Here is a 27,448-nt window from a genome sequence, read left to right as displayed (position 1 = left end):
TCGGTTTGATTGCAGATGATTGGGGTGCCAAAACAACTGCTTCCATTCGCCCCACACATCCATACATATTGCTCTTCAAATTGGTCATCCACTGTAATAAAAAGCGAACGGAATTGGAAAAAAGAATGACGGGGTCAAGCTTTTATGGTGCTAACAAATTGCTTTTTATAACACAATTTGCGTAGAGATCCGCACAATAATACTCGACCATTTGTTTTTCGGAGTAAAATATGTACCATTTTATGCTACTACTGCAGTCGAAAGTTAAAGCTAAGCTTATGATAAATTGGAAAAAACCTAAGAAAACTATACATTATTTTTTTGATTTTTTTTTCAAAGTCAGCTAGCCATGCCTTTTTATTCCCCTATAAATTTACATATAAAGTACAGCGAACAAAACGTCACACTTACTCCGCAATTATGAGACTGGCAAACAAGGATCTCTGCCAACATTTCAAGAATGCAGGACTCGATTTGGCCAAGCTAACACATCGCCGCAAAATCGAAATTATTTCCGTTTATTTCACCTGGATCAGCCTGATGATGAACACCTGGGAGCTGAGCACCTATTGTTTGGACGAAATCACTAGCACTCTGCAAACGATACAATTTTGGATGGCGCATTGCTATAACATGGTTATTCCTAATCAAAAGTAAAGTTGTAAGCTGCAAATTAACGTTGGGTCGTACAAGCGCTGAAATAAATAAATATTTTATAATGCCAAGCATTATATATATATATATATGTAAATGTGATTTTGGGCTTCACAACGTTTTCATGGAGTATTGAAATGTAATACTTCGAAAAGCGTACGTTTTCATCACGCTGCACACTTCATCGGACCTGGCCAATGCCAATTTCCTTGGTTGGCCCTCCGGCTGTGTGCTCTTCCTATTATAAATAACAAATCCCTAAATACACCACTCAAAATTCAATTAAAACTCTCGAAGCTCCAGCGCAGGCAGATATCCTAAGCCCCACAGCCACAAATCCATAGGGGAGTCGGTTTTGGGTGTTGGGGGTATTGTGATGCTGCCTGGGGGAGTGGAAATAACAAAAATCCCCCTCTCAAAAAAAAAAACATTTCACGAAGACAACAACACCATTGAGAGCTTTTCCTCTACTTTTTTTCGTTGAAATTTTGGTTTTTATTGCAAATATTTATCAACTGTAGTGAGAGGTAAATATCTGCCCTGGGCAATAAAAAATAGCCATTGGGCATCGTCGTCGCCGAGCACTTAGCATAAATCTAAGCAATCATTTTCCCTGCTTATCGCCAGTAGACAGCGCTTATTGCCAATAAAAGAAATTAAAATGAAAACCAGGTCTACAGTAAGCTTCAACTTTGCTCATTTCTTACAGCCAAAAACGGGAAAATTGGCAAGCTGCAGTGACTGGGAAAAGCGGGTGAGTTTTCCAGACCCATACATGTATGTAGTATTTCGGGTCCAACGAGTTGCACATGTCTGCAGCAACGGCACACAAATGTCATTAGGAAGGCGGCCAGCAGAGGAAAACTTATGGCCGGATTCAGTTAGTGATGGGATGCAAGATACTATAACTATTCAATTAAAAATATGGATGTATTTCAAGTATATTAGGAAAAGATATTTCAAGTAAATTGGCAATTGAAATCAGTTAACAAAATATTTTTAAAATCCAAAAAGTTTGCTCAGCATCTGCTGTTTCCAAAATATTTAAAATAATTTACCGAAATTTAACGAACAGGACATTGTTTACCTAGGCAGCCCATCGCTAGCGATTGTCCTTTGAGTTGGCCAGTTGTCGACGTTGTTTGAGCCATTGCGGCCAGCTGTTTCCCCAGCTGGTTTTTTGTGGGCCTGTTAAGTATGCAGTTTTTTGCCCCACAGGGTTCCTGCTCCCCTCGTGGAACCCCCTTGAAACCCCCTTGCTATCCCCTTGGTTCATAGTGTGCGTGTTAAATGTGTGCGATTTGTCGTGGCAGCTCTTTAATGGCCAGTGGGGCGTTGGTTGTGGTGGCGATACCCTTATACTTATGGGTTTTGCATGGCGGCACGTGTGGGACATGCAGATGGCCGTCGAGGAGTGGCGGTGGAGTGGTGGGTGGACTTCCGGGGAGGTCCACTTATTCGGTCCCTGGCCACCGCAAAACTAAAATTGAACAAATTCCTGACAAATTGGAATTTGGTTTAGTTTTTTTTTCTTCGATTTTTTTTCGGACCTTCTTGTGCCAGCGAAATTTGCTCACATTTTTCTTGTTTTCCTTTCGGCAGCCTTTCTTTTTTTTGTGAGCTCCCTGCTATTGTTTCTACAAGATTTCTCCTCAAATATGCTCTTGGCCATTATGATTATTTCCACATTGCCCGCTCGTCCTGTTGAAAAATGACACTTTACAACACTTGTAATTTGTTCTGTTTTCTGGCAGTTTTCCTCTAGGAAAGTGGGGTTTTTCCCCACTTTTTTTTGGTTTTTGGGGTCACCAGTATGAGGGCAACTGTGATTTGTGGGCGTCAATGTGATTTCTTGCTGCGCCTTTGAATGCTACTGTGAAGGACACTAAAAAATCCTATATTTTCAAAACTATTGACAATTTTTAGATTTTATCAAAGAATTTACATGTAGTTTAAATTAATTTCTTAATATCATTAAGGCCTAACCATGATAAGGTTAAGCCTTTTATAGCCCCTTTATTGCCTGGTTTTTTGCGTTCTTGATTGGATTTCCTAATAAGCCAAATTGTTCTTTGGTGAATAAATGCAACTTGATTACCATCATAAGGCCAGCAATCCAGGTGACCGCAATTTAATCTGCGTGCAAACAATCGCTACTCACTGGCCAAAAACAAACCGCAAAACCCAAATGTTTATTATTTAGCATTCAAATTAAATTCATTATTTATAGATTTCGAATTATTACAAAAAGTCACTGGCGAAACATTTGCAAAGGGCTAATTTGAATTACATGAAATGCTTGAAATCAAAAGCGAGACCAACTTTAGCGGTTTTCATGGGTTGAAAGTTTTGTTAAATTATTGAAATGAATGCAAATTGCATTCCAGCCAACCGAAATATTATGAATTGTCAAATCTGAAATTGGTTTTAACTCATTTGTTAGTAATTAGGGTAAAAACTATATTTACCACTCACTTAACTAGCTAATCAGACAACAAAATAAAATTCAAAAATATTGGCGCTCTTATATAAATATAGTTTTAAGCCAATTAAAAGTAATAGACATTTATGTGCATGTGCAAATGTAAGCAGTTACAATGCCATCACAATAACTAAACAATTATTAATAACTTGCCATTCGAATATGAATGTTAATTTCCACATTTCTATGAAAGTCACGATTTAAATGCCTTTGGAAACGCTCTCTAATGGGCATACACCTTTGCCACTCGAAAAGTAATCACACGTTACAAAAAAATTAATAAACAGTCGAGTTGACTGACTATCAGATACCTCTTAATCAGCACATGGAAGAGCCAGAGATGTTCTGTAGCTTTTAAATAACTTAAAAACTTAGATAACTTTAAACAAAATCTAAGAATCCGTTTTTAATATAATAATATTTTGGCTTGTAGATGAACAAAATGTTTAAATGCATTAAACATTAGGCACCAGACGGACTTTAGATTTGCGGATATTTGTGGACGTTTAAATTAGACTTTCACTAAAATCTGCCTAGTCTCAGCTTATTACAAAGTTACCAAATGGACATGGCCAGAATGATTCGGATAGTTATTCTGATCAAGATATGTATATGTATATTTCACAGGGTCTAAATAGCTTAGATACTTAACTTTACAGACCAACATATTCCAGTTTGCAGTGAAAGAACAAAAAAAAATGAAAATGAAACAAGAATAAATGCAAAAATGAAAATAAAAAAATAACTTTAATGTAGTACACATAAATCATACATATATTGCATTATATACTATATATCTGTAAATGAAGCAACACGTTGTGGCCGTTATTATGAGCAGACAAGGGGCATTATTAAGTCACGTAGCATCGTGTGTAGCTGACATTTTCTTCAATTATCGTACTTATAGTTTCCTTTCGCGTGTTGACTACTTTTTCCGCTTTTCGACTTGACTTTTTCTCAACACCCGACTTCTTTTTGGCCTCCCACCCCCTTCCGTCTTAATTGAATTGTGGCTAAGATACGTGGTTAGGTCAAGTTGATAACTTCAGCGAAGAAGAGGCCTTTCCAGCACTGGAGGTCATTGCATTTGGATTCAAAAGCCCTCAGTTATGACGTTTAAAACGTCATTGATTAAATAGCATTCGTTTCTGAAAGAGTTCTTAAAGGTTTAAAACAATTTTGAAGAAATTATAATATTGCATTCATGTATTGTTCACTTTTCTTAAGATGTTATTTACATACTAAAAACAATAAACCACCAAAGAAGCCAAGTTCAAGTTGAAAACTAGATATGTATTTCTAGGCAATTTGGAACCATTAGCAATTTGAGCACGCACCGGTTATAAAACAAATAAACCATCTGCACCAAATCGCATTTCATGGATACTTTAGTCAGTTAGCGTTGTTTGCGTTGCGGGTGCGGATCGTTAACGGATTGAGTGTGTAAATGTGAAACTTCTGGCTCTTGAAAAGCAACCGATCAAAATTCTATAACACCTTTGGACGATATTTCGTTCAAAATTCAAAGCCTAAACCCAAAATGCTTTTCCTCACCGCCCGTGTCGATCACACGGCCGAGCAGATTTTCAAAATTGAGCAACTCAGGCAGCTGGTGGAGAGTAAGCTAAATGCTGTTGTGTGAATTCCTCGATTCGATCAGCCAGGTGAAACTGTTTCAGAGTGCGAGGAGCTACGAGTGGGCACCGAGGACACCCTGCTGACCAAGTTCCTGCACTACACGCGCTGGGACACCATCAAGGCCTACCAGGCCATACACGACTACTATGAGTTCAAGCGACGCCATCCCACCTGGGTGGCCCGCCATCCCATTGAGCACTATCGCCAGCTCTTCTACGGCACCCACTGTCGCTATGTTATGCCCCAGGCGGATCGCAGTGGACGGGTGCTGGTCATCTTCAAGACGGTGGATGGGTTCCAGGACTACCCCGACTATCTGCAGAGTCTCGTCGAGATGGACGACCTGATCTTCGAGTCGCTGCTATTGCTCCCGCGCGTCCAGCAGAATGGGATTACGGTCATTTGTGATCTCCAAGGGTGGGTTTAATTATTTTTTACTTGCTTATCCTTACACAAAAGTTACGTGTATTTATTCTTAATATTATCTTGATTTTTTTTTCTTATAATTAAGATGAAAGCGCATTTCAAGTATTATTTGTGTTTTTAAAAGTATATTTTACAGTTTAAATTTATTTAATGATTATGAGATATTTTTGAAAAATTGTATCTTTCTCTAATTTCTTTTTCCAAAAGTCATTAATTGATTGATTTTATTAGTAACCTCGATTGTTAATTTCCAGGACAAACCGAAATTTTCTGAGGCAATTTTCGCCGTCGTTTATGAAGGTGGTGAACGAAAAGAACGCAGTTCTGCCCTTCAGTCAGCGCATCGTGCATATAATACAACGCGGTTTCCTGATGCACGTGACCTCCACTTTGTTTATGCCCTTTATGAACAAGGAGTTCAAGGAAAAGGTAATACAATATAAGGATTTTATTGGTTTACTCTAAATGCTTCGTTTAAAAGATCTTTACGCACGATGGGCGACATCTGAGCAAACTGCGCGAAATGGTTGGCTACGAAAGTTTGCCTGCGGAATATGGAGGTCCTGCGACAAATGTCCTGGATACGAACTTGATATTCAATCATCTGAGCCAAAATGCGGAGTATCTGGAAAAGCTGCAGACCTACGGAAAGGCATAGGGAGATATAAGGAACTTTTGCTTACGATTTTATTAGTATTTTGAACACGAACCAAATATATTGACTATTTATAATTAAAACAAAATTTGCATCGTTTTTATGAAAAGTAACAGTTAGCAAGTAAGTTGGCAACGCGGTGCTGTAACTATCGATAAGCGATAGGCGGTAGTGCATTTGTTCAGTAAGCCGGCGGTGTTTTCTGTTATCGACTGAATGGTATTATTGTTGTGAAATTTAAAAACAGTCGCTGAATTAAGGTAAATAAAGTTGTTTGATGGCGTCTAACAAGGTAGGTTCACACACTATGGTATTTAGCGTTGGCTTAACTGCATAGTTTGATTCCCAGGAATGCCTTATAATTGTGCTGGATGTGCGAACATGTGCCGCCGAAGAAGTGAAGCTAAAGGCCGCAAAATGTGTGGCGGAGATTCTTAAGGACAAGGTGTGTGAAATACAATTGGAACTTAGTTAAATATTCTAATTTAAACGATTCCAGATCGTGTGCGATAGGAAGGACTACGTGTCCTTCGTCCTCGTGGGTGGCGACACCGATCAAGTAAAAACGGAGGATGATTACCTCCCAAATGTGGTGCCCTTTGGTGATCCAATACTTTGCAGCTGGAAGCTCTTGCTGGAATTCTTCCAGTTCGTGAATAAGACAGCCTGCGAGGAAGGAGAATGGCTAAATGGTCTACAGGCGGCCCTGAAGCTCCAGAGAGTCGCATCTACGTATGTGATTTACCTTTTCACTTTACCATCATATTTAATGGAATGTTCCTTGCAGCTTTAGAGTCGCCAGGCGGAGGATCCTCCTGCTCTTTCATTTCAACGACTTTCCACAGGATTACGAGAAGTTCAACGAAATCACCGACGAATTGCTTAACGAAAACATCGAGTTGATTGTAGGGTAAGATTATTTATTTTGTTAAATGCAGTGCAACGGCTACCATAATAATAATATTAATTTCCACCATCACTCAGAACGCACAACATTGCCTACATAGACAATGCCATGACCTCTCAGCCTCAGGCTATTTTCAACTTTTCGCGCAAATGCGGCCCCGATGAGCTGAATAACCAGAAGTACGCCCTCAGCCTCGTTCCCCGCTGCAATGCGACGTTGTGCAGCTTCAAGGAGGCGCTGCATACCGTCTTCAAGGTGACCAACCGGCGACCGTGGGTGTGGAACGCCAAGCTGAACATCGGCAGCAAGATCTCCATTAGCTTGCAGGGCATAATCGCCATGAAGAACCAGACGCCCGTAAAGCTGAAAAAGGTCTGGGCGGAAAAGGATGAGATAGTGATACGGGAGACTCGTCATTATATCAAAGGCACTGAGATCACGCCGCTGCCGGAGAATCTGATAACCGGTTACATGCTGGGCGGCACTCCGGTGCCATACGATGAGGCCGTGCTAGAGCCGAAGGAACCACACCCACCTGGTCTCCACTTCTTTGGGTTCATCAAAAGAAATGCCGTGCCGGATGAGTACTTCTGTGGCGAGTCCTTGTACCTTCTGGTCCACCAGAAGCACAATCAATCTGCCGCGGTGAAGCTGGACGCTCTGGTGCGCGCTCTCGTTTCTTCGGATCGGGCCATACTATGCTGGAAAATATTCAGCACCAAGTTTAACAGACCGCAAATGGTTGTGCTCCTGCCCCGCCTAGCAGACGATACTCACCCGGCTGCTTTGTATATGCTGGAAGTTTCCTATACATCTCAGCACCACTTCTGGGACTTTCCGGCACTGCGAACCGCCAAGACGGAGTGCAGCGAGGATCAGCTGAATGCCATTGACCAGTTAATCGATAGCACCGATCTGGAGTGCACACTGCGGGACACGCAGCAGCCACGTCCGTGGGCGCAGAATGATCTGCTGCCGTTCGACGCACTCCCCAGCATCTTTGAGCAGAATCTCATGGACATCCTAGAGCGAAAGGTTATCTATAATAATGACAAGAAAGACAAAGCCCTTAAGGACAAGAACTTCGCGGATGTATTCTGGCGAGTGCCAGATCCCCTGGAGGAGAAGTCAAAGAGAGCGGCAGCCATCGTAAAGAAGCTATTTCCATTGCGCTACAGTCGCGCCTGGCAGGAAAAGCTGTTGGCCAAGGAGCAGGCAGAGAATGGTGTGGCAGTCAAGTCGGAACCAGCAGAGAAGGAAATCCCCATGCCATCAAACGGTGTGGGCCTAATTGATCCAGTCTCCGATTTCAGGCGAGTCCTGGCCAGCGTTCGCTCCATCAGTAATGCCACTGAGCGAGATGCCCGCTTTCAGGCGCTGGCTGCCGATACCCGCGTGGTGATCATCACACTGCTGCAGCGCAAGAAACAGAACATCGGGCAACTGGGCGAGCTCATCACCCTGTACCGGCAGAGCTGTACTGACTTCAACACCTTTTTGGAGTACGACAAGTTTGCCGAGGAGCTGAAGGAGATCGCGCTGGCCAAGAATCGCAGCGCATTCTGGCAGGAAGTTATGGTCGACAAGCAATTGGGACCTTTGGTCCTGGGCGAGCCGACGCTGGATGATGAATTGGCCCTAAAAGCCTATTACACCATCGAGAATTGGGCGGAGAGCGAGGCGAACGATATGGAAGACGTTGAGATGTAGTTTATCATTCCACTTTGTAGATATTAAGCAACTGTATTAAAATCAGTTTTTTGTATACACAGTTTTTTCTATATGTAAGTCGAAATTAAATTATTATATTGTTTATATACCAGAGTAAAAACTCAGTCGCATGTTTTAAAAACAAGATTAAATTGCGGCTTTACTTTCATTCAATTCAATAGAAGTTTTTGTCGTTTTACCTAAACAACATCCAATTGATTATTTCAGCGGTTCGTTTTATAATACAGTTCTATGTTAATAAACATCGACAAGCAGTAAGGAAAACAAAAACTAAAATAAATACAATTTTCAATTCCAAATTCAAAGTGATGACATTTTGAAAATGGCGCAACCACTTGTTGTTCTGCATTTATCGATATTGCAAAAAATATCGGAGTGCGCATACCATTTAATCGATTCGGATTTCCGCTCCAAACAGCTGGTTTTAATCATCGCTTGGACATTAGAATTTAGTCAAAATCCGAGGGCATACTGTACCAAACTGTGGGGTTTCTGTTGAGGATTAGCCATGGGAGTTCCCACGAGCGATTGGATATACTGGTGTCGCCTGTGCGCCCGCGACGACGTTGTGTATAAAGTGCGCGAACGGGACAACGATCTGGTTAGGATCATCAGCAAATGCTTCGATGTGGAGGTATGTTATTCAATTTTCCCAGCCTGCAGATAGCTGATACATTGGTTTCCCACACATGCAGATGACCCTCGAGGAACCGGAACTGGGCAGCATGTTGTGCGAGGAGTGCTACTCCGTGATTGGCCAGCTGGTCACCTTCTCGGATAGCGTTTCCAAAGTGCAAGCCATTTTTGAGCTCCTGCGACACTCGGAACCGCAGGATAGCCAGGACTTGGACGCACTCCGTCTGGAGTACGGCCTTCCGCCGGCCTGCAAGCAGGAACTCGAGTTCCTGGACATGGACGATACGGAGGATAAGTGTTCCTTGGTGGAGGAACTAACGACATCAGACCATTCCACATCTCCGTCACCAGATATTGAAGCACAGACCGTGCGGACACGATCTAATCTCAAACAGTGCAATTCCGATCCCAAAGTGATAGCCTCACCTACTGCAGCCATACCTGAAGTTGAAACAAAACGAAGTCGCCGGCAACAGTATGCTGCTAAGCGAAATTCCGAAGTGTACATTGCCACCGAGTCGGATGATGAGAAGCCCATTCTAGACGAAGACGATGCAGAATCCCCGCCGCCTTTGAAACGTAAAAGAGGCAGACCCAAGGGCTCAGGCAAACAGAAAAACGTGGACGACAGCGATAACGTAACTTCCCGCGAACCAGACAGCAATGCTAAATCCAAACCAGATGACAAGGCATCCGAATTGAGCATGTCGCCCCATGGCTCCCAGAGTTCGAATTTCGTCGATTACCCCTGCAAAAGCTGCAACGAAACCTTTATGTCCTTCATGGCTCTGCGCAGGCACAGGCACGACATGCACGGCGGTCCGAAGAAGTACGTTTGCGACCACTGCGGCAAGGGTTTGAAGACCTTCACATCGCTGGTGGAGCACCAGCTGGTTCACACGGAAGAGAAGCCCTGCGTATGCCCCGTCTGCAATGCTGGTTTTAAGAACAAAGCCAGGCTGAGGGTAAGTAACAGTATAATCTTGTGTCCCAACTAAATCTTGTAATTTGTATAAAATTTCCAGGTGCACAGCCAGACACATGGTGAGCCCAAGTTTGAGTGCAATGTCTGCGGCAAGAAGCTGCAGACACGGGCGATTCTTAACAAGCACAAGTATGTGCACACGGATGAGCGGCGCTTCAAGTGCGAGGTTTGTGGCAGCGGCTGCAAGAACTCCACGGCATTGAAGATTCATCTCCTTGGACACACCGGCCTCAGACCCTACGTATGCAAGTACTGCGGAAAGGCGTTCGCCAGCAACACCAACTGCAGGTCCCACAAATGGAAGAAGCATCCGGAACTGGCGTCCAAGGAGGATGAAACCGAATCTTCACGTGTTCCAGTGCCAACATTGGAGGAACTGAGAGCGATGTAAGCTATAGTTATGCATATTTATTTTTAGCTTACTATTGTACTAAATTTTGATCCAAACTTTCTTTTGCAGAACTCGGGAGATGGCCAAGGCTAAACAGGATGTTTAGAGCATGGACATATTCGGTTGATTAACCAAAAAATTGTATAAATAGCAGTGCGCAGTTAAATTTTATCCCAGAGACATTTACATTTACACTTAATTAATTATACACACAACTGCCCTTTTGCATTTATGTTGGTTTTTAATTAGTTTCAAAATACATTTACTCTTTAAACGCACACTTAAATTGGGGAATGAATGGATGGCGTATTGATCACCTCTCAATATTTTGTGCCATAACTCGGTGATAAAATAGTAAATATTAAGCGATTAAATAATAAAAATGTAACAAGAGAAAAAACTATAAGGAACAACTAAATTAATACAAATTAGATCATTTGTGAGTGGGATAAATATCTAAACATGTTTTGATTTCGATGGTTTCTCTATAATTATTTGCTGTTTAGTTTAACACGTTGAGAAGCAAAATATTTTGGCATGACCTTCCAAACCGAGCAAAGAGTCAATAAATAGTGCATCCAAGTAGGTTGGCTCTCTATCCCTTCCGCCCGCACTCACTCCTAGTCAATGTTCAGGGAGGACATCAACTCTTCAACCCTGCAAATGGAAATATAGGAAAAAGAAAAGTCATGTTGATTAACCGGGAATCGCAGGAGATTGCTGTCGGTTAGGCACGAATGTTTACACTGGCACGCACGTGATATCTATGTCCTGAAAGGCCACGCCCAGCCAGGCGACCACCAGGCAGTAGTGCTGGAAGAGCTGGAGCAGCAGTTCACCCTCGTCCAGCATTTCCAGCCGCTCGATGCGCTGCCTCTCGGCCGCCGAGATGCTCTCGTACACCTGCACCATGTCCCAGGCGCGGGCGCCAGTCCAGCCGCTGTCCTTGAAGCGGTTCCTCTGCGTATCCAGCGACAAGCAGGATTCAACGCCGGCCAGGCTGCAGCCGCGTCCGCGCAGATTGTTGAGCATCACATCGCCGAAGCGGTCGTTCATGTTGACCTGCGGCGAGCAAAGGATTCAATGCACTACTCGGATGAGAATCACAGAGGAGGCACATGCTAACCTGTTCGTAGTTGACAAAGACGGCTGCTTGGAACTTTTGCGCAATCCATTTGAGCAGGTTACGGCAGTTTTGCGCCTCGATATAGACCAGAACGCACTCGGCGAGGAATATGGTGGGCAGGGAGTAATCAACTTCTGCCTGCTGCAGCTTGCTGTCCACCTCGTCGAGGTTGCGCAGGTCAACGCCCATCAGGTGGTAGCTGGGTCCGTGCAGATCCGTGGGACTGAGCCGCACCTCTCCATCCTCGTCGTGAATCCTGGCCAGCAGGGCCTTGTTGCGCTTGATTGTGTAGCACTTGCGGGCGGTGACCGTGGGGAAGTCCAGCTCAATGAAGTTCTTCACCTGGTGGGCGGTGTCCCTCAGCCGGAAGTAGAGTGTGTCGAAGCCGCAGCCCAAATTGATGATCTGGCAGTTGCCCGAGGTTTTCTGTACGGACGGACAATGGGTGGGAGACGGTTAGAGCAAGGTCAAACTGGCATGGACATGCGCGATGGGGCGGGCATGACGGGCACGGCCTTGGTGCAGCAATGCAACAGGATGACCTTGGCACGTGCCAGACAGTTGGGCGCCGCGGCAGATGAACTGACCTTTAGAAACTTCTCGACGCACATCTCCACGCCCTTGACACGGGCAAAGTAGCCGCGATTGATCTCCGGCGCCTTGCGCTCCTGGTTGCGCACAAAGTACCCGATGTAGTCGTCCTTCCAATAGCCCAAGCGCACCGCACATCGCTTGCAATCGCTGGCATCGTCGTTGGTGGCTATCACAGCCTCATCGCACGGATGGAACTTGTGCGTCGAGCCGGCAATTCCGGCCGACGCTGGCGGCTCCATGGCTCTGCGGCTGGTGTACTCGGTGGTTTCCACTTGGATCCTTATTTACAATCAGCTGCTGCGGCGACCACGAGTTCCAGAATCCTTGTTTTCCTGTTCCTAGTTTTTTTCTCGCTTGAAAACAGCTGCAGGAGTCGATAGGCGATAACAGTGTGCAGTGTTGAATAGCCCTGGGAGCCTCTCCGATAAAAAGCCGACCAATAACTCGATTAGAGATGGTTTGGCGCGAGCATTTGAAATATAACACATACAGAATAGGGCGAAAATTATGAAATTCAAAAGAATAATGAGAATATAACATAACATATGGGAATATAACCATTATTTGACACTGTACAATGCATAGCATATATATTTATAAGAATCTTCTTGTTTAAAGTTAAAAAATTGGGTCAAAAAACCATATTATTCACAAGTATTAATAATAAATATCAAGGTTAAGTTGTTATGACGTTATCTTTTGTAGTATATTTTAAATTTCCAGAGCCAGTTCAAATCCGGTTCCATACCGATCATACATAAATAGATTTCAATACCAATTTGACAAGTATTCTTGTAACTCTCTTTCGAGTTAATTGTAATATTTTGCTCCTCCGTAGTATGAATGCAGTTTTTCTTCAACCTAATTGACTTAAGCACTTCATTAATAAAGTAAGGGTCAACATTGTAAACAATGCGTCTCACTGCTCAAGTGCTTTAATTGCTTCCCGCATCTTTGACATCGGAAGCTCGGCCGCTTTGGTTATAATTAAAATTAGCAGCTACGCCCAGCAACCCGCTCAATAAGTCGGGGTCAAAATGTGAACCGATCGCCAATTGGCTTCGTCGTGCGGAGCTCCAAGCGTGAATCACGACCCATCCATCCATCCATCGTCTGGGCTGCGTCCTATATAATAGAATTCAATTAGAAATTATGCAAAATTTTATTCCGTTTTGTCATGCAAAGATAACTCATTACTGCTTTATCCAGAACGTCTTGTTTTGGATGACAAGACTTGTATTTCCTAATATCTACTGACTTGGTATACATATTTATTTGCTTGTTTTTAACTTAAATATAAGCTTTAATATAAGTAAGATGGTAGAAAGATGAAGATGAAGATGAAGATTAAGATGAAGATTAAGATGAAGTAGAAATAGTAGGCGGGATAAGTCGGCGGGACAGTCTTCGAGTCTGCAGATGCAAAAGTAACTACTACAGCAGCAGGTCATTTAAGTCAATCCAACTTGCCGCCCACTTCCGGTAAAATAAATCCTTTTATCAATTTCCGGTATTATTATTATTGTTGTTATTATTATTAATAATAATAATATTATTATTATTATTATTATTATTATTATTATTGTTATCAATATTATTATTATTATTAAAATTATTATTATTATTATTATTATTATGATTATTATTATTATGATTATTATTATTATGATTATTATTATTATTACTATTATTAATATTGTTATTATTATTATTTATATTATTATTTTTGTTATTATTATTATTATTATTATTATTATTATTATTCTTTCTATTATTATTGTTAATGTTCTTATTTTTCTTCTTATTATTACTAATATATTATTTTTATTATTCTTATTATAATTATTATTAATATAATTATTATTAATATTATTATTATTATTATTATTATTATTATTATTATTATTATTATTATTATTATTATTCATTATTGTTATTCTTAAAGAAATTTCTATCTACAGACTAGCACTTTTCGAATTTTAATCAAGCGAGAGCGCTCAGCTGACAAAGCGGCTCTCTTCCACTTCGATTCGAGTTGCGTTCGGTTTGGTTATGGTTTTGGTTGGCTCGTCAGTTCGTCGGCAGCGTTCGAAAGAGTCGGTTGGCTGCGTTTTGGCGGTAGTGGTTGTGCGCACAGGTGAGAGTTTGGTGTGGAAGAGGCGGTTGGTTAAAGTTAAAGCTGCGCGCGCCCAATACAACAATAGAATCGGTTGGCCAGGTGTATCTGTGTGCGAATCGTTGGTAACAGCCGGCAACTGAGTGTGAGTGTTAACTGTTCGCTGTGTTCGCTGGTGTGCGTGAGAACTGAGAAGTGGTTTTTGGACGGCACAGTGCGCTTACCTGGCTTACCTGAGTCTCAGTCTCCGCCGACTCAAAAACGGTCATTTCAGCTGCGTTACGTTTTTTCTCGCCTGTATTCAGTCTTGTTTTTAGTTAGTGTTTTTTGTTTGTTACCTTTTCGGGGCGTTGGCCAAGAAAGTTATTGTGCGTGAGAAACGCATTAAAGTCGAAACCAAAATGTGAGTGGTAATGGTTGGAAAATCGCGTTTAGATAGTGAAATGACGGATAGAAGCCGCAACAAGTTGCCACGGCAACGTCATCAATCGGAGCATAACTGTAAAAACAGTGAGATTAAGTCACAGAGAAAGAAAACAAGTGCAATAAGAAACAAAAACAATATTTTAAAAATAACTGCTTATAAAAAAAAAAAAAGATAAGGAAGGGCTTTAAATAATAAGATTTACTTTCAAAATAATTTATTAATTCAGACAGAGTGTAAGTTATCTACAAAAATATCTGTATCGCAAATGCATCCGATTCTTTTCTGTGCATTGGTAACAACAACACCTGTGTGGTGGGCCAACACACAGATACACACACAGACACGCGAATTACAGGCACGCACACAGGCGCACCTGCTCTTCACTTTCAGCGTTATCGTTGCGTTTATTGTTTGCTTTGGTGATTGCGAAAAGGCAAAAACTTCTACAAATGATTCATCCACGCGCAACAGCAACAAATGCCAACGAAATTTCGACACGAAATTCGATCTGAAAGTTCCCATCCAGTTTCGCTATAAACCAAGCTCGGCCATATGTATGTATGTACATACATATGTACATATGTCATTTTTGTGCAGGCGTTTGCACTTCCGTATGTTTTTTAGGAACCCTTCGAGGGTTGAGCCCTCGTATCATCGAATAACCGGGTAACTTGAGGCGTCCACAGGCAGGTTAATGCACCCGTACATGTACGAGTCCTTGTGCCACATTCAACACACTCGCAGTCAGAACAATAGCATCAGTCACAACTATGTACATCTTTTGCATCTTATGTTCTATCGATATTCGATTAATCATATATATATGGTTTTGGCCCACCTGTACTTCTAAATACATCATGCAACCAAGGTAACAATGGCTATGTTGCATCGATGCAGACTGCATTGCCAATCAAATGCCAAGAGCAAAATTCAAACAAAATTCAATTTGGAACAGCTAGGTGTTTATATTTTCACACTTTTTCTTTTGCGGCATTTTTGCACGTAACAGTAGGGGTTGTTGCATTGGCCGGAAACACCTGACACAAAAATATATTAATCATGTATTTTATATTACTTATCTTGCTTTTATTTGAATGAGCGATAGTATTTCATTTGCCTTTCCAAAAAATCACTTGACCAACATTTTCCTAAACAATTTACTTGCCATCCAATGGGCTAACACCATTTTACACCGATGACCTTTCTCTATTATCGCTGCAATTAACCCATTGACGCCGTTCCAAAAAATCCAGACACGAGGCACGTAACATTCAGTGTGTATGGGGTTTGTTCATTCCACTCCTCACTGAAGTCGCATTTTATGCTGTAACTTTTTTTTAGCGCTTTTTCGAGTCAGCATTCAAACGTGTTTGTCGGTCTCTCGGCTTTTTCTAATGCCGGATTGGTTTGGATTCGAGTGCCAAGAAAATTGAGCCAACAACGTAATGGAAAACCCGTTTGGTCACTCTTACTGGAACTCAGAGCCCGAGATTTGTTTTCATTCTGTTTGTTTATACTTGAATGTGCTTTTGGTTGACCATCTGAAACCATTGTTGATGTATTGACGAATTGGGGAAACAAAAAGTAATTTTTTTATATATGTAACTTACGCGAAAAATTTTCGACTTTTGAATATTTTTCTAGATCACCATGATGCACAAATTGAAATATCGCGATAAAGTAAAATGGCTGTTAGCTCTTCTCGTGCTGATCGGCACTTGCTTTACTCCGACAAGTGGACAGACAAGAGATCCCAGATTTTATTCCCGTCCAGGCGTTGACTACCATTGGCCAAATCCCGGCGATCCGGATTACAGGTGAGTCATGGTTTCCGTTCGACTTATCAGCTTTTGTACTTACGTTTAATGCTTACAGAACCTACACGTTCAACGATCGCCGATATGGTCATTATCAGCCAAATGGGTATGGAGCCAACTATCCAGGCAGAAATCCACCGGGACAGTATCCACAGGGAATGCCGAATGAGGATCGCTTTCGATTTGATCCGGTAAGATATAATTCGATATTAAATACCCAATCCGACATTCTAAAATGATCGGAATATTTATTGTGGGTTCCCAACCCAGGGCTTTATCAATTAACTTCCGTGACACAAAAAACTGACCCCCATACCAGAGAAGCGTACCGAAAGATCCATAAGCGAACAATGCCCAGTCATTGAGAGAGATAGAGTTTGTCCGATCAACAGATCCATCGGTCCAATATCAAAGCAATAATCTTAATGAAGTTTTCATGCCATTGCGACTTAATCAATTACACATGTCGCCCATTCACTGATCGGCTCAGAGTCTCTATTTGTTCCATGTTCCATGTCAAATGATCTAATAATGATGGTACCATATTTCCCCCGTTTCCATTTCCCATCACAGAACGATCCGAATGCTCGGACGCAGTTTCCCGGAGTGCTGGCCGGATGGCGAGAGGATTTACAGGGCAAGCAGCGCCGGGATTCGTTGACCCTGGAGCGGGATGTATTCGTGACCACCAACTATGGCCAGGTGCAGGGCTTCAAGGTGTACATGTACGACAATCCAGACCCGAAGTCCTTCTATCGTCCCTACCACTCGACCGTGGATCGTGTGATGGGCGAGTGCTCGGTGTTCCTGGGCATCCCCTACGCCCTGCCGCCCACCTTCGAGGGCAGGTTCAAGCCACCACGCGTCCATCGAGGCTGGCAGCTGCTCCAGGCCGTCGACTTTGGACCCGCCTGTCCACAGCCTGTGCGGTATACGGGTGCCACGAAGGGAATCATGGACATGGACGAGGATTGCCTCTACTTGAACGTGTATTCGCCGAAGGTAGGCTAAAACTAAACTAAAACTAAACTTCCAAATACTATATTTGTTTCTTACTCAGACTGGTGCTGGTGTGGCTCAAAAATACCCCGTAATGGTGTACATCCATGGCGGCGAGTTCATCCGTGGAGCCTCCAACCTTTTCCAGGGTCATATTCTGGCCTCGTTCTACGACGTGGTCGTGGTGACCCTGAATTACCGCCTTGGTGCCCTGGGATTCCTATCGACGGGTGATGAGAACTCGCCCGGAAACTACGGAATACTCGACCAAGCGATGGCGCTGCGTTGGGTCCACGACAATATTGAGTTCTTCAACGGCGATCGGAACTCCATCACTCTATTTGGTCCGGGAGCGGGTGGCGCCTCCGCTGGACTCCTGATGGTGGCACCACAGACGCGGAACATAGTGCGTCGTGTGATCGCACAGTCCGGCTCAGCTCTAGCGGATTGGGCGCTGATCCAGGACAAGTATCGCGCCCAGAACACGAGTCGCGTGCTGGGACAACTGCTGGGCTGCTCCATCGAATCGTCGTGGAAGTTGGTCAACTGCCTGCGCACCGGGCGCAGCTTCTATGAGCTGGGAAACGCTGAGTTCTCTCCCCAGGTGGGCAGCTTTCCATGGGGCCCAGTTTTGGACCACAACTTCACGTTGCCCGGCGACGATTGGTACGAGGGCTGGCGCGAAAAGGACTGGCGTTTCCTCACCCAAACACCGGAAACCCTCATCCGGGCCGGAAAATTCAACCGGAATATTCAGTACATGACGGGCGTGACCACACAGGAAGCGGCCTTTTTTGTGGCCCAAAACGAATCCTTAAGTCCGTACTATGAACTAGATGGACGCTTCTTCGATCAGAAGATAAGGGAACACGTTTTCCGCTACAACTATACACTTAATCCGAACGGAGTTTATGAGGCCATTAAGTACATGTACACCTTCTGGCCGGATCCCAATAATAACACCATAATCCGGGATCAGTACATAAACATGCTGAGTGATCTCTACTACCGGGCACCGGTGGATCAGATGGTCAAGCTGATGCTGGAGCAGAAGGTACCGGTCTATATGTACGTACTGAACACCACTGTGGAGGCACTGAATCTGCCACAGTGGCGAAAGTATCCACACGACACCGAGCGTTATTTCCTCACCGGAGCTCCCTTCATGGACACCGAGTTCTTTCCCAAAAAGGAGCACCTGCAGCGCAACATGTGGACGGATAACGATCGCAATATGAGTCACTTCTTCATGCAAACCTACTCGAATTTTGCTAGATATGGGTAAGTAACTATAAGTAACAATACTATACCTATATATACTAAAATTTTGTTTTAATTCCAGCAATCCGACGCCGCAGCAGGTGCTAGGCATGCATTTCCAGCGCGCCTACCAGGGCGAGATTCGGTACTTGAACATCAATACCACGTACAACTCCTCCATTCTGCTCAACTATCGGCAGACGGAGTGCGCCTTCTGGACGCAGTACTTGCCCACAGTTATCGGTGTGCTGGTGCCCACCTATCCACCCACCACGGAGTACTGGTGGGAGCCCAAGGAGCCGCTGCAGATCGCCTTCTGGAGCATGTCAGTGGCCTGTTTCTTCCTCATAGTCCTGGTGGTCATCTGCTGCATCATGTGGCGCAATGCCAAGCGGTAAGTTTTGGATGAATATAATATTATACCACAATATAATCCAACAATGCCTGATTCACAGCCAATCGGATCGCTTCTATGACGAAGATGTCTTCATCAATGGCGAAGGCTTGGAACCGGAACCGGATGCGCGTGGTGTGGACAATGCCCACATGGTGACCAACCACCATGCCCTGCGCTCCAGGGATAATATCTACGAGTACCGCGACTCTCCATCCACCAAAACATTGGCCAGCAAAGCGCACACGGACACCACCTCGTTGCGCTCACCCAGTTCGCTGGCCATGACCCAAAAGTCCAGCAGCCAGGCGTCCCTCAAATCAGGCATCTCGCTCAAGGAAACCAATGGCCATTTGGTGAAACAATCTGAAAGGGCAGCCACGCCACGATCGCAACAAAATGGCTCCACCGCAAAGGTGGCGTCTCCTCCTGTGGAGGAGAAGCGTCTACTGCAGCCACTTTCCAGCACGCCCGTGACGCAACTGCATGCGGAGCCGGCTAAAAGAGTTCCCACCGCCGCCAGTGTCTCGGGCAGCAGTCGGAGCACCACTCCGGTGCCCTCTGCCCGCAGCACCACCATGCACACCACAACGGCCACCCTGAGTTCCCAGCCAGCGGCTCAGCCGAGGAGAACCCACATGGTGGAGGGAGTGCCTCAGACATCCGTATAAGTAACAGCTCTCTAAGCGCAGGAAGCGCTTAGGGAGTCAGCCGAATCGTCCAATTACAGATCCAATCAACAATCCAGGAGGAAGTATGCTAGGTGGGTCCTTTCATTGATCTTTTTATGGACAATTACATAACTTACCAAAAATCTTTATTCTTACAGTTTCTCCTGGAATTTTATTTAAAGTAAGTTAGTTATTTCCGAAAAAAATAGTTTAAGTTTTGTATTTATGATAGGTTTGTAAACAGATCTTTAAGATCTCAGTTTTGAGTTTTAGTTTTGGCAAACCTGTATTTCTAATGCCTTTAAGTTAATTTAAGTTAACTTGTTCTTAAGTTTGATAACCCAACGAATACAAATCCATATCAATGACATTCCATAGCCTTATAATCGGCCTTCACGTGTATATATAGAATTTAAATGTATACTAAGAGTTATTTAAATCTAGGAAATGTTCTGCCTTAACTGAAGGGAATTAGCTAAATAATGCAAGTATTTTAATAACCAATGCTGAGTCTAACTTTTTAAAACTCCCTTTTAGTGGCAGTAATATCGAATGAAATTGTAAAGAGAGTATATCTTTAAAATCAAATATAGAAAACGAATAAATTAACGTTATCCAAAATAATGCATTACATTATTTAAGACCTGCTATTATTTGATAACAAACTCATAACATTGTCGCGTCCCGTATCATAAGAATATCATTAGAATACCATTAGATCCTAGCCACTCCCACACATCATCAAGAGCAAATACCTGCAGTGCCTTAATATCTGGTAATTGTCCTCGATGGACCCACCACTAGTTCTTAATGAACAGTGCCCCCATCCATGTACCAACTAAGTGTGCCTTTCATATATAAATGTACTCCTAGTTATAAACTTTCTATATGTTCGTTGTGTCGCATATAAGCAAAATGACCATACAAAATCAGTGTGAACCGTCCAATAGCTTATGTTTTCAAAAGTATCGTGTGCATTGTTTTTCTGTATATATCTTCATTTGTTACACGATCGAAAGCATATTGTTTTCACCACATTATATATGTTTATATGTACGTTAGATAAGTTTGATGTATTTGTCCATAAATAAATATTTTTACATTACTCAATGTTGTTTTCGTATTTGCTTGAATTTCACATTATCAATTATGACAAATTTGACTTCACTGTTGTGGTTTTGAAATAAAACAAACGTGATATCGAAGTCAATATTTGTTAGATCTCATGGTCATATTTATTTTATTAACCGTGCATAAAATAACTTTTTATCATAAAACAAATTTACAAAGGTTGTCGGTATGTTAATCAATGAATAATTGCAAGCTTCGAAAACTAAATCTATGACCAAACATCAAGCTAGGAAATAACTTAATGGATCTAAGAAACAAATCCGATTCCAATAAAATACGATTGGAATGGAAGTGGAAGTTAGGCCTTAAAATAGATTTTCCTAGAATCTTACAGATACAACGACGCGGCAAAGACAATGTCACGCTTGAGCAGCCTTATTCCTTCGGAGAACTTGTTTTCCAGGTCCGTGTTGCCAATGGTCTTCGAGGCCTGGCACATCTGGCGCAGAAGCTCCTCCAGTCGCCTCATGCAGCGGATGATGGAGCCTTCGAAGATGTCGGTCATCTTGCAGACCGCAAGGAAGCTGGAGCCCTTGCACCACGCCAGCACCACGTCCATTAGGAAGGGCTTAAACTTGTCCACGTACGTATCGGCGTCCAGATCGAGTTTGCATTCCGTGGATACCTTGGCAATGCGCCGCGCCAGATCCTGCATCGAGCGCAGTGGGCCCGATAGCTCCGTGGCGCTTTTCACCGACTCGCTGGACTTTTCGTCGCAAACGAAGCAGGAGAGGAGAGCCACGGCTTGCGGAGCGGTGAGGTCGTTAAATACTCCGTTGAAGATCATCTCGGTCATGAGAAGTTCATCCGCCGAGCTCAGTTCGCAGGCAACACGTCCCTTGAACTCGATGACGTCGCCAGGCTTGCAGTAGCCCATGCGCCGGAGCACACGCTTGCGGTGCTTCAGTTCCTCCATCTGCAGCAGACTGCGGGCAGCCTTTAGCTCGGCCTTTAGGTCTTGCAGCTGCTTTTGTAGCGTTAGCTTGTCCTGGTACCGCCGGTGTATACGCTCCAGTTCCGGTGACTTGTGCAGCGGATGCTCCTCCAATCGCTTCTCAAATTGGGCAATGGTATTGACAATATCGCGGAAATCTCTATCCTTGATGTTCATGTCGTCGATGGGATTGAGGACCGGTGGTCCCAGGGGGAATCGTTTCTTGGCCTCCTGGATAGTCTTTAGCACGGCTCGCCGATTGTCAGCACTGCGTAGATCGTTGGGGAAGTACACGCGAATCGAGCTGATCTGGGTGATGAGGGTGTGGGCCACGGGCACCACCTCCATGCATCCACGTTCGTTCGGTTTGCATGGCTCCGTGTCGCCGGTTTTGGCGGCCGCTTCACTGACGTGCAGCAAAACATCAATCGTGACGCTGGGCTCAGCCTTTAAAGGGTTCTTGCGGCTTTGGTCTTGCTTCTTGAAGTTCAGCACAATCCCCCAGTCGTACTCCTGGGAGCCGGCGGCCACCTTGACCAACCTACCAGGCTGTAGGAACGGCAAAAGGTATTGCGGCTTCGTTATCCACTGACGGAACTCCTTGCCGTGCTGATCCAGCTGAGAGCGTATGTGATGGTAGGAGGCAATGTTGTGCTCGTCCTTGATAGTCAGCTTATTCAGCTCCAGCGTCTTCTGCTCCACCTGGTCATGCAGACCAGGTAGTGCAGCCTGATTTTGGAACTGATAGAAACTGCGTTCCAGCATGTACTCCGGATTGATTTCCTCCACGCGAAGCAGATTTAGCACCATATTGTATGTAAGATGGAAGGCCGAATTTATGGGATCTGCCTTGCCCTGAACAATGTCCCGACCAACAGCCGGCGAAACTTTTTCGTCGATCATGAGGATGACGATGCCCTTGTCATCCAATCCTCGTCGGCCGGCACGTCCCGCCATCTGGATGTACTCGCCAGAGCTGATCCATCGGAAGTTCTTGCCATCGAACTTCCGCGGAGCCGTAAACAGCACAGTTCGAGCCGGCATGTTAAGGCCCATTGCAAAGGTTTCGGTGGCAAACAAGGCCTTGATCAGACCTTCGCCGAACAGAATCTCAATGGTCTCCTTTAAAATGGGCAGCAGACCGCCGTGATGGATGCCAATGCCGCGACGCAGCAACGGCAACACGTTTTCCACCTGTGGCAGGCGACGATCCTCCTCCGTGAGCACGTCCATGGCATTGTTAAACACCTCGTCCACTAGTTTCTTTTCGTCGGGGGTGTTGAAGTCCAGCTTGGCCATCTGCATGGCGTAGATCTCGCAGTCCTTCTTGCTGAACGAAAAAATGATGACCGGTGCAAAATTGCGCTCCATTATCATCTTGACTATTTTAAAGATATTTGTTTGTCCGGCATTGGTTCCCTTAATGCCCCCATTGCGGCCTTTCTGATCTCCCTTGCCGGCCTCACCTGAAAGACATGGAAGTTAAACTAACTTTGGATTTGCTTTCTGACTCGATTTACCTGCATTGGCCAGCACTGCCATTGCTGTGGTGAAGTTGTCCTCCTTGAACTGCCCCTTTTCATCGACGATAAGATGGATGCCATCGCCTCCGGCCGGGAAGATGTAGTGCTGCAGAGGAGTGGGACGGTAGTCGGTGTAGACCACGTGACATGGCTGCTTGTGCAGGTGGCAGACCCACTCGGCGAATTGTCGAGCATTGGGAATGGTTGCCGAGAGAAAGACATATCGCACGTTGTCCGGCAGAAGGATGAGCGTTTCTTCCCAGACGACGCCGCGCTCCTTGTCGCGCATGTAGTGAATCTCGTCGAAGACCACCCAGCCCACCTCGCGCATGATCTCGCTACCGCGGTACAACATGTTCCGCAGAATCTCGGTGGTCATGATCAAACAGGAGGCCGATGGATTTATGGTCACATCACCGGTGACCAGACCCACGTCCTTAAACTCCTCGGTGAATTCACGGAACTTCTGGTTGGACAGAGCCTTGATGGGAGTGGTGTATATAACACGCTGCTTGGCGGCCAATGATTTTGCTATGGCATACTCCGCCACCACGGTCTTTCCGGCTGACGTGTGGGCGGAAACCAGGACACTCTGTCTATTGTCAATGCACAGAATCGCCTGGCGCTGGAACGGATCGAGCACGAAGGGGTACTCCTTTGCAGGCACGCCGCTGAACGGCTTTAGGGGTATGTACTCCTGGTCGGGATGCGCGGCAACCTCATGGGTGCATGACTTCGGAGCGTCCAACAAGTGCGTGACAATCCTGTTCCGCAGGGCCTCCAGAGCCGCGGAATCGTCTATATCGAGGGTACGAGTGGGTTCGTCATCTGGATTGTCGTCACCCACCGCATCCGTTGACTCCTCCTGCTTCAGACGCTTGGTGGGCTCCTCAGTGTCGTCTCCTTTGTCATCGCCGTCCGCTTCTTTGGAGGATTTCGATGTAGAGGTGTCAGTCGCTTGGCGCTTGTTTCCTTTCTTGGAGCCACCGCTTCCCGATGGCTTCTCCTCCTGGTTAAGTGCTGGTGGCGGCACCGACGGCGACTCTTCATCAAAGCAGTCGAATAGCTCTTCTATATCCATGCCTCAAGCGGAATTTAATGTTTATTTTTCACGAACTATTTCAACGCACGCCGCAAAACATGTGAAAGACCGATACCACGATAGACATTGTTATCGATTCTGCTGATGATCGATTCAGTAATGACTATATGACTATTTTGAGGGGAAATTTAGCTATTTTTGAATTACTTCAAATAAAACAGAATAAAATATTATAAAGTTGATAATTATGTTGTACTTTATTATGAAAATATACTTGGTATCCTCAAATTTCATTCGAAGACTAATAACATGATATTTATCTATATTTATATAGTAATAATAAATGGCAGCTTCCATCATGCGCAAAATTGGCAAAGAAGTTGATTTTGATTATTAATGTGCTACAAAGTTTTTATTAAAACATACCTAGGTTGTTATAATTATGCATCAGTTTTTGAAAACATATATTATAAATCTGACTACTATATCGATATCCTTGTTCATATTCATTCGTAAACATCCGCAAAAATAATTGAAAATAATATAAATGAAATCATAGCTTGATATAGTAGTTTAATATGAGGAAAATCACTACCATAAACATATTTTAAGGGTTGTTTGCGTTTTAGAAACATTATGATTCCCAACATGTTCAAGCACTTTCTAAGTGGTACGGCAGATATTTTCCTATGTAAAGTCACTCTGGTTTCTCTTCAATTGTCGAATAAATCTTTCGCCTTTTACTAAAGATTTCCGTGGAGAGGAACACTCTAATGAGTCTAAAAAAACTTTTTGTTGTGCCCGGCGACTTCGGTAGCTGGGCCATAAGAAATACATTGTAACAAATTGGTATTACAAAATCTATCAATGTACAACTTAAATTTGAAAAGGACATTTCGGTAGAAATTCATAAAAATTCAGTTTTTGAGATAATAGCATAACAGCGTCCAGCTATGAACCAACTGATACAAAAAAGAGCACATGAAATTAATTATATATTGTGGTTGATATATGGGCGTAATTAAGTAATGATCACGAAAAAAAAATGCAATTTAAAATTATGCAAAGATGGAGATCACATATCCTTAAAGGGTACTAACGCTTCCTTATACGTGTTGCATACTTTTCAAGGGGTCTAGTATACCCTCCACTGTACTAGTACCGGGTATTCAAAATACCACCGTTCGATTTTTGGCCAAGCGCACTTTCTGGTATATTAGAGAGAGCGGTCACACTGGCGGCAACAGCTGTTCTGTTTTTTCCATTGTCGCTACCCGATTAAATTATACAATTGTTGGCGTTTTCCAACGTCCACATCGCAGAGTCCGAAAACAAACGGTGCAAAATGGTAGTTGGTGGTGCCTCGGAAACGGGCGGCGTGAAGCCGATGGTCATTGCGGGCCGCATGGTGCGGGAGCGCGAGCGCCTGATCGGCATGTCGCCGGAGGAGCGCGCCTGGCGAAAACAGTGGCTGAAGGACCAGGAGCTGCACCACGGACCCCGCAAGGTGCCCGCCCTGGAGCTGGAGCTGAACAACCCCATCAAGCGCTTCTACCGCGCTCCCCTCGACAAGGTCTGCAATGTTTTGGAACCCGTCCTGGTGAGTTGTTGTCGTGGGTATTATGTAATCAAGTTTTTGACCAGTGGTGTATCCGTTTCCTCGCCTGCAGGGCTTCCAGCGCGCGTTCACCGTGCGCTACTGGACCGGAAAGGCTCTGCTCGCCCTCACCGGAATCTACGCCGGCGCCTACTACTTCAAGTACAACCAGAATGTAAGTTAATTGGTCGAGGATTCAAGTTGGCTAAGCTATAAGTCATTCCAAGCGTATTAATAATAGTATCGAATGTTGATGTATCTCAGCTATAGTTAGTTGCACTAGAAAAGTGTGTTCGTAAGGAAAACGCTTTTCATGATATGCAAATAGGTTAAACGAATCTAAAGACTATGGTAATAAGTCTATATACTAGTCTTAAAACATTATAAATTCAATTCAATTTAATATGTCCATACATGTGTATGCCCATGTACAATATCAGGCAGTCTAAAACTTCGGATAAGACTGCTTTCATTGGCCAAAATTCCAAAAAAATTCCAGTTTAAAAAAATATCATGCATATTTTAAATGTAAGGATTGTATACAATTTCAAACTTAGTTTACAATGTTTTAAAAGGTCTCTTTATAATTCCTATGGCATTACTCGTATTTGCTTTGTATTTTTAAGCGCTTGAGATCTGTAAAAACTGTTGAAGTTATTAGAAAGTAGTGATAGTTACATTTTTGTTTCTATAAATTAAGAAAATTAGATTTGTAGTCTATTCGAATGCGACGTTTCATTGCTCTAAGGCCCTAAGCCAAATCTATAAGATCGCCTTAAACAAATTATCTATTTCATCGTTTATAATATGTATTATTTTTATAGTTTATTGAACCCTTAATCCTTTTTTTTTTAAGGACTGGACCCGGAAGGGCGGCTGGCGTGTGATCCACTCGCGCAAGCAGTGCGTGCCCGGAGATGAGGGCTATCCCAAGGTCTCCGATCGATCGGCGCCTTCCGATTACGCGGCTCGCGGATTCAACGAGTCGCCGCTGAAAGCTTGAAGAGATGATCGTCCCCGAGCTGGCTTAGTGATTTTGCTTAAGTTTGAAACGTAAATTAATAATATCAAAACAAAAATCGCAATAAATATGGAAACGAAAACACAGAGCAGGAGATTGAGAGAGTGGATTGTGGTTTTGCCATGGCCTCGCTGCTGAAGTTGAGGTTTTTCTGCTGCGCTTGGCGGATATTTGCCGAAAAGCAAACTTAGCACTTTGCCGGTGTGCTCAATTCGCTGAAATTGTTAATTATCGGCAGCTTTCTTTTATTTGGTTTTTCGAGCTGATAAAGAAACCAGGCTGCGGTGGAAG

The 27,448-nt window shown here is 43.8% G+C and overlaps 8 protein-coding genes, 1 long non-coding RNA gene and 1 other non-coding gene across 13 annotated transcripts; 7 read left to right on the top strand and 3 right to left on the bottom strand.

The window, feature by feature from the left end:
- The first annotated feature begins 349 nt into the window (after positions 1-349).
- On the top strand, positions 350-719 carry LOC116803527. The gene has a single exon (XM_032727205.1). It carries the CDS (start codon positions 421-423, stop codon positions 655-657), a length of 237 nt encoding a protein of 78 aa, XP_032583096.1. The 5' UTR covers positions 350-420; the 3' UTR covers positions 658-719.
- A 3,833-nt stretch (positions 720-4,552) lies between these two features.
- On the top strand, positions 4,553-5,937 carry LOC6611396. The gene is made up of 4 exons (XM_002035904.2): positions 4,553-4,755; positions 4,816-5,191; positions 5,455-5,629; positions 5,682-5,937. The coding sequence occupies exons 1-4, from the start codon at positions 4,677-4,679 to the stop codon at positions 5,856-5,858; spliced, it is 807 nt and encodes a 268-aa protein (XP_002035940.1). The 5' UTR covers positions 4,553-4,676; the 3' UTR covers positions 5,859-5,937.
- A 114-nt stretch (positions 5,938-6,051) lies between these two features.
- Positions 6,052-8,646, top strand: LOC6611395. Its single transcript, XM_002035903.2, has 5 exons — positions 6,052-6,147; positions 6,205-6,300; positions 6,355-6,587; positions 6,643-6,765; positions 6,840-8,646. Exons 1-5 carry the CDS (start codon positions 6,133-6,135, stop codon positions 8,470-8,472), a joined length of 2,100 nt encoding a protein of 699 aa, XP_002035939.1. The 5' UTR covers positions 6,052-6,132; the 3' UTR covers positions 8,473-8,646.
- A 247-nt stretch (positions 8,647-8,893) lies between these two features.
- On the top strand, positions 8,894-10,785 carry LOC6611394 (zinc finger protein weckle). Its single transcript, XM_002035902.2, has 4 exons — positions 8,894-9,127; positions 9,189-10,094; positions 10,155-10,501; positions 10,575-10,785. The coding sequence occupies exons 1-4, from the start codon at positions 9,002-9,004 to the stop codon at positions 10,609-10,611; spliced, it is 1,416 nt and encodes a 471-aa protein (XP_002035938.1). The 5' UTR covers positions 8,894-9,001; the 3' UTR covers positions 10,612-10,785.
- Positions 10,727-12,617, bottom strand: LOC6611393 (leucine carboxyl methyltransferase 1). 2 transcript variants are annotated; one of them, XM_032718911.1, is made up of 4 exons: positions 12,219-12,617; positions 11,632-12,057; positions 11,251-11,567; positions 10,727-11,162 (listed from the first exon to the last, which is right to left on the bottom strand). In XM_032718911.1, exons 1-4 carry the CDS (start codon positions 12,462-12,464, stop codon positions 11,126-11,128), a joined length of 1,026 nt encoding a protein of 341 aa, XP_032574802.1. In that variant the 5' UTR covers positions 12,465-12,617; the 3' UTR covers positions 10,727-11,125. The 2 variants fall into 2 exon arrangements, with proteins under 2 accessions (XP_032574802.1, XP_002035937.1); XM_002035901.2 differs by having other exon boundaries at positions 11,263-11,567; positions 12,219-12,616.
- Positions 12,618-12,929: 312 nt separating this feature from the next.
- On the bottom strand, positions 12,930-14,617 carry LOC116800348. 2 transcript variants are annotated; one of them, XR_004361278.1, is made up of 3 exons: positions 14,566-14,617; positions 13,149-13,350; positions 12,930-13,094 (listed from the first exon to the last, which is right to left on the bottom strand). It is a non-coding gene; the product is annotated as an uncharacterized LOC116800348 (long non-coding RNA). The 2 variants fall into 2 exon arrangements; XR_004361279.1 differs by having other exon boundaries at positions 12,930-13,086.
- On the top strand, positions 14,276-20,545 carry LOC6611392 (acetylcholinesterase). 2 transcript variants are annotated; one of them, XM_032714640.1, is made up of 8 exons: positions 14,276-14,362; positions 16,413-16,585; positions 16,644-16,776; positions 17,159-17,587; positions 17,646-18,865; positions 18,927-19,238; positions 19,300-20,001; positions 20,068-20,545. In XM_032714640.1, exons 2-7 carry the CDS (start codon positions 16,419-16,421, stop codon positions 19,907-19,909), a joined length of 2,871 nt encoding a protein of 956 aa, XP_032570531.1. In that variant the 5' UTR covers positions 14,276-14,362; positions 16,413-16,418; the 3' UTR covers positions 19,910-20,001; positions 20,068-20,545. The 2 variants fall into 2 exon arrangements, with proteins under 2 accessions (XP_032570531.1, XP_032570541.1); XM_032714650.1 differs by lacking the exon at positions 14,276-14,362 and adding an exon at positions 14,659-14,744.
- A 564-nt stretch (positions 20,546-21,109) lies between these two features.
- Positions 21,110-24,665, bottom strand: LOC6611391 (exosome RNA helicase MTR4). The gene is made up of 2 exons (XM_002035899.2): positions 23,495-24,665; positions 21,110-23,440 (listed from the first exon to the last, which is right to left on the bottom strand). Exons 1-2 carry the CDS (start codon positions 24,576-24,578, stop codon positions 21,369-21,371), a joined length of 3,156 nt encoding a protein of 1,051 aa, XP_002035935.1. The 5' UTR covers positions 24,579-24,665; the 3' UTR covers positions 21,110-21,368.
- A 571-nt stretch (positions 24,666-25,236) lies between these two features.
- Positions 25,237-25,356, top strand: LOC6611390. The gene has a single exon (XR_048504.2). It is a non-coding gene; the product is annotated as a U5 spliceosomal RNA (small nuclear RNA).
- Positions 25,357-25,766: 410 nt separating this feature from the next.
- LOC6611389 lies at positions 25,767-27,251 on the top strand. Its single transcript, XM_002035898.2, has 3 exons — positions 25,767-26,139; positions 26,210-26,311; positions 26,993-27,251. Exons 1-3 carry the CDS (start codon positions 25,885-25,887, stop codon positions 27,137-27,139), a joined length of 504 nt encoding a protein of 167 aa, XP_002035934.1. The 5' UTR covers positions 25,767-25,884; the 3' UTR covers positions 27,140-27,251.
- The last annotated feature ends 197 nt before the right edge of the window (positions 27,252-27,448 follow it).

Source organism: Drosophila sechellia, chromosome 2L (genome assembly GCF_004382195.2).
Source record: "Drosophila sechellia strain sech25 chromosome 2L, ASM438219v1, whole genome shotgun sequence".
NCBI classification, from domain to species: domain Eukaryota; kingdom Metazoa; phylum Arthropoda; class Insecta; order Diptera; family Drosophilidae; genus Drosophila; species Drosophila sechellia.
This window is presented reverse-complemented; position numbering and strand designations above follow the sequence as displayed.